The 10,843-nt window shown below is 46.0% G+C and overlaps 1 protein-coding gene across 1 annotated transcript in view; it reads left to right on the forward strand.

Annotated features, from left to right (window-relative positions):
* The window catches only part of SPRED2 (sprouty related EVH1 domain containing 2), a 65,906-nt gene extending 59,769 nt beyond the window's left edge, over positions 1–6,137 (forward strand). Inside the window, exons 5-6 of the mRNA XM_056856639.1 lie at positions 3,958–4,107; positions 5,484–6,137. Coding sequence (XP_056712617.1) covers positions 3,958–4,107; positions 5,484–6,137 — 804 coding nt within the window. The remainder of the gene's footprint in view (positions 1–3,957; positions 4,108–5,483) is intronic.
* Positions 6,138–10,843: the final 4,706 nt, after the last annotated feature.

The raw sequence follows: 10,843 nt of genomic DNA on the forward strand, positions 1-10,843 counted from the left end.
GGGAGCCATCCTGGGGAGGGGCTGTGGCTCAGTTTGTAGAGCATCTGCTTGGCATGCAGAAGGTCCCAGGTTCAATCCCAGGCATCTCCAGTTCAAGGGACCAGGCAAGTAGGTGATGTGAAAGACCTCTGCCTGAGACCCTGGAGAGCCACTGCCGGTCTGAGTAGACAATACCGACTTTGATGGACCAAGTGTCTGATTCAGTGTAAATCAGCTTCATGTGTTCATGTGGTTTCCTTGGTGGTCTCCCATCCAAGTACTAACCAGGGCCAACCCTACTTAGCTTCTGAGATCTGACAAAATCAGGTATCGTAGGCCATCCAGGTCAGGGCAGAGCTGGTTTGCCATTGCCTGCTTCTGTGTAACAACCCCAGACTTCCTTGGTGGTCTCCAATCCAAGTACTAACCAGGGCCAACCCTGCTTAGCTTCTGAGATCTGATGAGATCGGGCTAGCCTGGGCCATCCAGGTCAGGGTATGCAGAGCTTATCTTTGCCCAGAGTACCTCAACCAACCAGATGAAAGGAGGTTTTCCCTTTCATGTGGTTGAAAGAGGAACACCCCAGGAGGCTTGCGTGTGGTGCTCAGGAGGAGCATGTCTTTGTGCAGGGGCATGGATTACCTAACACATCTTTATGGCGGTAGAAAGAGCTGTCAAGTCGCAGCCGACTTATGGCGACCCCATAGAGTTTTGAAGGCAAGAAATGTACAGAGGTGGTTTGCCATTGTTTGCCTCCGCATAGCAACCCTTTACTTCCTTGGTGGTCTCTCATCCAAGGGTGAACTGGGGCTGACTCTGCTTAGCCTCTGAGAAGATCAGGCTAGCCTGGGCCACCCAGATCAGGGCAGAGGTGGTTTGCCATTGCCTTCCTCTGCCTAGCAACCCTGGACTTCCTTGGTGGTCTCCCATCCAACTACTAACCAGGGTTGACCCTGCTTAGCTTCTGAGATCTGATGAGATGGGCTCGCCTGAGCCATCCGTGTCAGAGCACTCAATTCAGTAACTTAGCTCAAATACATAATTTTATATTTGTTGCTTGACTGCATGCAGCTCTATATATTTATGCAACAAATATATGCATGCATGACATTGTCAACAGTTGCAAACATGACTTCGTATGACCCGTAGCGGCCCCACCTACCTGTAGCAGCCCCATTTACCTCACAAGGTGTCTTGTGGGGAGGGGAAGGGAAGGTGATTGTAAGCTGCTTTAAGACTCCTTTCAGTAGAGAAAAGCAGGGTATAAAAACCAACTCTTTGTCTTGATATTAGAGGCTGATAAAGCAACCTAGCTACCAACACCAAAGTTAACTGATCGAAAATGCACAATGAGCTTTACATTTTTAAATTACAATTGATGCTTGCTTTAAGTGAATGTATAATGAAAGAACAAAGGCTTTCTTTAAAAAAAAATGTCCTGGAGCAAAAAAAAGTATTGTTTCTTTATTCCGAAATTTTAAAATGAAAAAAAAAAGGGTTTGGAAGCAAGAGAAGTAAGTCTCGGAGATAGAGAAAAGCCTCAAACTCTGTCGGCTGGCTAGGAGGCGCGAGAATTTTTTAATTTTTTTAAGGAATGTGGTCGCTTCCAAGAATGTGTTTTCCCCTAAGCTTTTGTCTGAAATAGAAGCATTTGAATTCACACGTTTTTGTGAAAACGCCGCTCACCAAATCCACCTGCTCTGCATTCATATTTTGCTATTTTTGGCTTTTAAAAATTCCACCGCGTCTCAGCTGTGCGTTCGTGAGCCAATGTGTAGCGTTAAAAGGCAGGTTGTTACGGGGCAGCAGACAGAAACGATATTTTAAGAAGTCAGATGGGGTCACTTGTTTGCATTTATGAAGCGCCCCGTTTATTTTAGCAGGAATCTGCCACCAAAATAGAACTCGACAGCTGATGTAACTAAAACTTCCAAAGTATTTCTTGCAGAAATATGTTGAGCTTTGTGTAAAAGTGTCGTAACTCTTAGTGGTCTCCGGTTTCGTCTTCTTCTTGCAAACAAGCAGACAAGAGAGAGTGCTGGTGGTGAATGTAGTCACACTTGACTTTCCAGCGATCCCACCAAAATGGAGTCATAGAATCATAGAGTTGGACGGGACCACCGGGTTCATCTAGTCCAACCCCCTGCACAATGTGGGAAATTCACAACTACCTCCCCCCACGCCCCCAGTGACCTCTACTCCATGCCCAGAAGATGGCCGAGATGCCCTCCCTCTCATGATCTGCCTAAGGTCATAGAATCAGCATTGATTCCAGGCAGCGCAGAGCAGTTTAACCTCCGCACACACACACACATCCGCGCTTCCCAGTCCCGAGGCTCAGCTGTTGGGCGGGACCCGCCCAAAAACACTTGACGGGCTCTAGAAAAGGTGTTGGTGGGTACCATGGTGCCTATTGGGGACCCCTGGTCTATAAAGTATGTATGCTTTGCAGGATCTGAATCCAGTTGACTTAGAATCATAGAGTTGGAAGGGACCACCAGGGTCATCTAGTCCAACTCCCTGCCCAATGTAGGAATTTCACAACTACCTCTCCCACACACACCCAGTGACCCCTGCTCTAAGCCCAGAAGATGGCCAAGACTTGCATGGTAACTTACCACCTTCCTAGTCAGAGATGAGTTTCTCTTAAGAAACCTCCTGAATTCACATTTGGGGACAATGTTGACACTGTCTCCAATGTAAAGGCAAGCATCGGCCTCAAACGTGATAGAAGGAGTCATATGGCTTTACATCCCAGCCAATAGGATCTGCCTCGTCAGCAGTTCAAGCTAAACTCTTTAATTCCACTACAGTAGTGACCGGGGGCGGGGGGCGGCTAATTGGTCAGCTAATTGGGAATCGTGTTACTATTCAATTTGTGTTTTAAGGGAAAGTGCTTTTTTAAAAAAACTGAGAAAGAGGAATATTCGGCCTGCTCTCAAACTACAGGACTGGAGGAGTGCCAGTTCATATCAGATTTGTCGTAATGTCGATACGAATGCCTGTATTTTTGCTTCCATGTTTAAGATGTATGTTCAGGTGCTAGATTAAAGCAGGACTGAAAGCAGACGGCCTTATTTTACGAGCCTGTTGGTTGCCAATTCCAAAACCAGCCATGGGTGGAAACTCACCTTCATAAGTGTCAGACCTCCACTTGGAGGGTAAGTTTGTGGATCAGGTGAGCCCTAGTGAAGCTGTTAGCTTAGTGGCCAAGTATGACCCACGCTGTGTGCAATTTCCTCTGGGTCGCACATGTTGCGTGACCTAGGAACTCTTCCTGCCGTTCTGGGAACTGCAAATGGATAGGCCAGATTTCTGCTCCAAAGTATTTTTTGGAAGGGACGAATTTTTCAGACTTCAATCGAAATAAAAAGCAATTCTACCGTGAAACTTCAACCGAAAGCTAGGCGTTGCTGTATTTTGGTGTGACTGGCCTAACTTTGTAGCTATGATTAAGCTAAGAGAAAACTCTTATATACGGGGGGTGAACCAGTGAACCACAAAACCGTTCGTCGTTTTAGACGATCACTAGTTATCGAGGCGTGAGTCTGCTTTGGTTGGAGATTCCGGAATTTCGAATGCCGAATACAGTAAAGCTGTTGCAGAGCTGGCTGAGTTTGTACTTCTGTTCTTCAGCGGCGAAGTCTCAGGTCCTGCCGGTAACACTCAAACCTCCCGGCTGTTTTTCCTGGCTGTGGCTCAGTGGTAGAGCTTCTGCTTGGCATGCAGAAGGTCCCAGGTTCAATCCCTGGCATCTCCAGTTCAAGGGACTAGGCAAGTAGGTGATGTGAACGACCCCTTCCTGAGACCCTGGAGAGCGGCTGCCGGTCTGAGTAGACAATACTGACTTTGATGGACCAAGGGTCTGATTCAGTATAAGGCAGCTTCATGCGTTCACTCTGGGCCGCGGCTGGAATCCCCTGAAACCACGCTCTCTTTTACTCACCTTCCCCCTCCCCCCATTTATGTCACCAACAGAACGCTACGGACAGCTCTTCTAATTCTTCTCAGAAGAGGGAGCCACCTTTGCGAACACTAGTATCTCCTCCGTCCTGCGAGCATCACCGAATCTGCACCCTGGGACACCTTCATGACCAGTTTAGCTCTGACCACTATCATCTAGAACAAGTGAGTCCTCTCTTCTGTTGATCCAGGATGGTTCTCCAGTTATATACTCCTTCTGAGGAGTTCGGATGTCCTTATATGGCCCTGGTTATTTTCAAGGACTCTATGCTGTGCCGTAGGAAATGGTAGGAAGCCCTCTTTCCTTTTGAGAGCCGGCGTGGTGTAGTGGTTAAGAGTGGCGGACTCTAATGTGGAGAACCTGGTTCAATTCCCTACTCCTCCACATGAGCGGTGGACTCTAATCTAGGGGACTGAGTTGGTTTCCCCACTCCTCCACATAAACGGCGGACTCTAATCCGGAGAACCAGGTTCGATTCCCCACTCCTCCACATGAGCGGCAGACTCTAATCTGGAGAACCGGGTTCGTTTCCCCACTCCTCCGCATGAGCGGCAGACTCTAATCTAGAGAACCGGGTTCGTTTCCCCACTCCTCCGCATGAAGCCTGCTGGTGACCTTGGGCTAGTCACAATTCTCTCTGAACACTGTCAGCCCCACCTATCTCACAAGGTGTATGTTGTGGGGAGAGAAAGGGAAGGAAGTAAACCGGTTTGGTTCTCCTTTTTAAAAGGTAGAGAAAATCGGCAGATAAAAACCAACCCTTCTTCTTCCATGAACTCTCAACTGCATGTATGATGGGTATCTTGGCCTTTCATTAGATATTAGATTTATTATATTTTTTAAATAGAGGATTCCTTTTGAATGAATAAACAGTTCATCTGTTTACGCGTAATATCTGTGACATTTGGATAGAGATGTAAGATTTCTGGAAGTTTTCAAGTCACGGTGAAAGTATGGAAATGGTGAAGGAAATGGCGGGGGGTAAAATGTGCAATACTTACTTGCCTATCGAGCCTAAACCTGTTTTGCTCCTTTGACAACATGAATTGAATCACCTGTAACTTTGTTAGTCCATAAAATTGTATTAATTGGTATATTGGTGGAATTTAAAATTGTAAATGCCTCTGTTTCCTAGAAGCAAAATTGCAAATATACCCAACACAAAAGTGAGAGAAAATCACAGGCCGCTACACCCAACTCTCTCTTAACACATAACACTTGTTTAAAAAATAAAGAAAAGAAAGAAAAGATTACACTTTCATTGGAAAAATGGAAAAACTGTTTGGGGTTGGGGGCATTTCCTAAATTTTTCTGGGTGTTTTCCCAAACTTTCTCTTTTTCTGCTTTTGGGTCAATGGGAAAGCCAGTACTACAATTTTGTTTTTTTATGTATTTTATGTGATTTGCCCTATCCTAACAATAGAGATCCGCCAACCTATTTAAAAGTTTGTGTTAAGGCTACTGGGCTGCATTTAAAATAACATCAAACTCTAATGATTTATGAAAACATGTGAGCTTTTTGCAAATTCTCTCTCCACAGTCACTCCCAAGATCTTATCGACACGTCAGCTTCCCAGATGACGACGAAGAAATTGTACGGATTAATCCACGGGAAAAGATCTGGGTGACGGGTTACGAGGACTACCGCCATACCCCTATGCGGGGGAAATACATCGACCCGGACGATGGGGACTCGTATGTTCGGTTTGCCAAAAGCGAGGCCCCCAAACACGATTACACTTACCCTTACGTGGGCAACTCGGACTTTGACCTGGGAGATGACATCAAAGGTGCTGTGGTAAAGACACAACCTGCCCGGTGCAAACAAGGGCGGTGGAAGGAAGACGGGGAGAGGTCGCGATGCCGCTATTGCAGGGACATGTTCAATCATGACGAAAACAGGCGGGGTCAGTGCCAGGATGCGCCTGACCGAGTGAGGAGTTGCATCCGCCGAGTCAGCTGTATGTGGTGCGCAGATAGTATGCTGTATCACTGCATGTCTGATCCCGAAGGAGACTATACGGACCCTTGTTCTTGTGATACCAATGATGAAAAGTTTTGCCTCCGGTGGTTGGCCCTTATCGCCTTGTCCTTTATCGCCCCTTGTATGTGCTGTTACCCACCTTTGCGGGCTTGTTACCACTGCGGGGTCATGTGCAGGTGCTGCGGCGGGAAACACAAAGCGGCTGGATGACAGCGCTTGAAGCTTGTGAAGTACTTTACGTTGTTGTTATTTTGGTTTTTTCCTTTTAACGAAGGAGCACCTTGGTCTGAAGCATTCTCAAATATTTTGTACATCTGGACACAGCCCGGAGAGCCTGATGGAATCCAGAAACGGAGTTGGCTCACGCTTTCTCTCCTCTCCCACTTGGCTGCTATGCATTGATCTGCTCACCAACTTCTAACAGACTAACGTGCAGCACAGACGTTCATATTATTAATCTGTAACAGAGCAGAATGTCCTGTACATGTTTATACCTTCTTCCCCCCCTCACCCCTACTGAAAGATTATAATAACATGAACGGTTGAGTGAGGTGGACTTCCAAGCACCTCGGGGCTGGTATCTGTACAAGGCAAGCTTGTTGGCACCCGTGAAAACGTATCACAAACCGAGAGAAATCCCACTTCAGAGTGTGTTCAACTTGCAGCCAGTTGTTGTTGTGTGTGGACAGAAGGTGTGCTTGTTCACAGTGCGTACCATGACACAGTATTGCTGACAATCTTTAGCGAAACAGTTTGCGCCAGCGACAGTTTTCTCCTTTAAGGGTCCGTTGTCATTTCTTTCGACAGTCACTTTCAGTGGTTTCCCCGAATTTCAATCAATCAAGTGAAATATTCCATATGAGCCTTAGTATGTTTGGGGAATGGGAAACTCTTCATTTCAGACCAATTTTACGTATGAAAGGGAAATGTTAAGGAAGTGTCGTCCTTTCTTCTCCCACGCCTTAAATGAAGCTTTCGAGCTGACATTCTTCACTTTACTCTAAGGTGTCTGTTTAGAAATAATGGGCGACTTTACAGGTTTGGGAACCAGCGCCATGCACTGTGTTGGTGGTGTATCCCATAGTGTGAAATACCTCGGATCTTGACGGAGTTCTCTTTAGGTCAAAAAAGGGCGTGTGTTCCTCTTGTATGATGGCAAATATTCATGTGCACGCATTGGGCACGATCCAACCAAAACTATCCAAAGGCTATAATCCTACAAACATTTTCCTGGGAGCGTAAGCCCCACTGAGTAAAACGGGGCTGACTTCTTAGTAGGGCTTGCTCCCTACCAGCCATGCTAGATCAACCAAGAGCCCCTCTTGTTTCCACCATTGGCTAGGCAGATGATAATAATTAAGAGCAGCGGACTCGAATCTGGAGAACCGGGTTCGATTCCACACTCCTCCCCATGAAGCCTGCAGGGTGACCTTGGGCCAGTCACAGTTCTCTCAGAACTCTCCCAGCTCACGCAGAGGAAGGCAGTGGCAAACCACCTCCGAAACTCTCTTGCCTTGAAAACACTACAGGGTTGCCATAAGTCAGCTGTGACTTGACGGCGTGTGCCCACACACACACACATACACACACACAGCATGCAAGGCATAATATTAACGGGCCCCTCTCATTTTTTTGTCCCCCATCACCGGCATCTCCTATTTCGAGGCTTACCTACAAAGAACTTTCCATTGTTAGGTAGCTTAACTAATGAAGCACTAGGCTGTGAAGTTATCTAATGTCCTTTTCAAAGTCATTTAAAGCCAGCATTCGCGGGGATTTCTCAAGTTAACTATTTGTTGGGCCAAAACGAAGTTTCCTGTCCTGAATCTATTGCTGATTGCTTAACTTCCCTGACCCTCAAATATTAGGAAAGGCTGGCAGCTTCCCTCCCCCCACATACACACACCATTCACAGTTTTAGAAACCTTTTTTGTTTCCCCCTCTTCACCACTCAGTTCTCTCTCTTAAAAAAAGTTCCCTGAGCCATTCCTCACAGGGTAGAGTAGGGGTGTCAAACTCAATTGTTACAAGGGCCCGATATGACATGAATGTCACTTGGTCGGGCCGGGCCATGACTTGCCACCCAGTTCGAGAGTGTGGGGGGTGGCTGCTTTGGCTGACCCGCGGGCCGGATAAGAGCTCTCAAGGGGCCAGATCCAGCCCGCGGGCCTTATGTTTGACACCCCTGGGTAGATACACCAACCCTTTTCTGTATCTTTTTTCCCCAGCTTAGATGCCCTTTCAAGTTTGAGGGTGACCAACAAACTACACTGTGAAATTATGTAAAGATATTCTGGTGCTTTGCTGTTTTGTTTCATTTTATATTCAGCCTAATCATTCAGCCTATTTCCTAATTGTCCCGAACAAGGAATTTTGTCCTTTTTCAATGCTGCTACGCGCTGTGTTGTTTTCATGGAGCTGACTGCCGTGCAATGCAATCCTAAACAAAGTTCCCCCCTTCCAGGCCTACTGACTAAAATAGGCTTGACTTGGCATAAGATTGCACCAATGGTCCTGCAGACTCTAGCTGGAGAGTTACTGCCAGTTCAGAGATTATCGGTATATATCGAAGTTCGGATGCCCCGCTGTGTTTCGCTTCACAAATCAAGTGTATACACTTGGATTTCAGTGGAAGATACTTTTAAATGTGTCCTTACCTAACAGGCTGAATGTGTGCGGCCTGAAACTCTGTATTTTAATTCCAGAAATACATCTCACTGATTTCTGGATGATTTACTCCTAGGTGTGCATAGGATTGCAGCCGAATGTCTTAACTTTGGTTGGACTGTGCCCTTATTTGTGTTCTAATATGCAAAGCTGCCTAAGAGATCTGATCCCCCCAAACAAGTTGCAATCATTATGCAAAGAATCATTAAAGAAGTAGCTAATCTATTTGCAAAAGTGAGTATCAAAAAAATCTAATTTTTATATACAGGGAAAGTAGACGTGCATGAGAATTACGCTTTCACAGTTGAGACGCGTCTAAAATAAATTGTTTTCTATATACAATGTAACCTTGTTTATCCAAACTTCCAAGAGGGCATTCAAAAGGTTTGTATTGCCATGAGAAATGTTGAGATAAAGAGAAATACTATTAGAAACCACATTGGCACGGTGGGGACACAGCGAATTTGGGTGATGCGGACATCTTGGGTGGTTTAGATCAAGAGTCTGTACTGTGTTCACAAAGGTTTTGACGTTGTTTGCCTTTTCTGTTCTCCAAGCCTTCGGGCCTGCAAAGCAGATGTGCTTCCGCTGTGAATGCACATAAATTCCCCCTGAGTAGCCCATTCCTAAGGTGGATTCCTGGGGTGGACTCCTGGGGTAGATGCGTGGCAGCCGCGGACGGCACAGCCGTGGTGCACCTATGAGGTTTCCTGGCTGGAATAAAGATAAATAAATCCCACTGAAAAGTAGAAAAATTGCCCCATTGCCTTTAGCGAGGCTCCACCCCCCAGGAATGCCTCCCAGGACACCAGCGCAGGGAGATACGCCGGGAAACACCAGCTGGAGGCTGTGCTGGCATCCGAGAGCTCTGCTGCCGCTGTGGTCCGTGGGGGCATCATAAGTCGCCCTCCGCCAGCGTCTGTGCCAGTTTGCACGGCGCAAGTGGCGCAGACGCCAGCGTAGGAGGTCACGCTAGCTCTTGTGGTCATTCGTCCCCCCTTTCAGGATTGCAAGGGAAATCACATCCACAGGAGAGTTTCAGAGGGTCGCCATGCCGGTCTGCAGTAGAAGTGCGAGATTCCAGTCCAGTAGCACCTTAGAGACCAAAAAGATTTTCAGAGGATAAGCTTTCGAGAATCAAAGCTCCCTTGACTCTCGAAAATTTATGGGAAACCCAAGGGGTTGAGCTAAACACTCTCTAATATAACAACCAATAAATCTATTTTTATTATATATTGTGCACAAATGCATTTAAAAACACAGGGCCTAAAATACAGGCTTCTTTAAAAGCACAAATGTAGTTACAAATATTACCAACACACAACAGTTGATGTTTAGTACTTAAAATGACCAAAATCTGACGATGCAAGTTTCGGCCTTTTATAGGCCTTCCTCAATGGTCGTGCATACACAATTTTACAGTACACATCCTGTCATACACACGAACGTACAAGGTAAAAACATGTATAAAAGCCTTTTATTCTGTGTGGCTTTATGTTAAAATAGTCCATGTGCCTTAAAACATGGCTCACGGCTTACACCTTGTGTATGGTGTCCAGAGTTTCAGGATGTGTATAACATCAACAAACGTGAAGAAAAGAAAGGATGTGTGTTGTAAAATTGTGTATGTACGACCACTGAGGAAGGCCTGTAAAAGGCCGAAACGCGTCTGTTCAGATTTTGGTCATTTTGTGTACTAACATCAACTGCTATGTGTTGGTTATATTTGTAACCACTTTGGTGCTTTTAAAGAAGCCTGTATTTTAGGGCCTGTGTTTTTAAATGCATTTGTGCACAATATATAATAAAAGTAGATTTATTGGTTGTTATATTAGATAGTGTTTAGCTCAAGCCCTTTGGTTTCCCTTGACTTTTAGGTTGAGTTTCTTTGTTCCCTTTTTTCAGTCGTTTCTCGAAAATGTATACCTCGAAAACGTATATGGTCTTTAAGGCGCTGCTGGACTTGATATTAGCTGATCCAGAAGAGAGCTTCCCACATTTCCAGTTGAATGCTGCAAAGCAGCATCAAGGGCCAAAGAAAATTGCTTCGGCATTAGAAGATTTTTTTGTTGCAGGGCCAGTCCTGAGCCCACACTTCTGTCTGCCATGTGAACGACAGGAGCTGCATTTCGTTCGGGGATGCACCAGCGAGTGGAAATCCTACAAAGGGTTTCTCCAGTCTTAGCGCATCAATTTCAGTGGGCTGAGACTGGAGCAACTCTACGTGGGATTGCACGCAGGGCTGAATT

This window comes from Euleptes europaea, chromosome 10, assembly GCF_029931775.1.
Source record: "Euleptes europaea isolate rEulEur1 chromosome 10, rEulEur1.hap1, whole genome shotgun sequence".
Classification (NCBI taxonomy): domain Eukaryota; kingdom Metazoa; phylum Chordata; class Lepidosauria; order Squamata; family Sphaerodactylidae; genus Euleptes; species Euleptes europaea.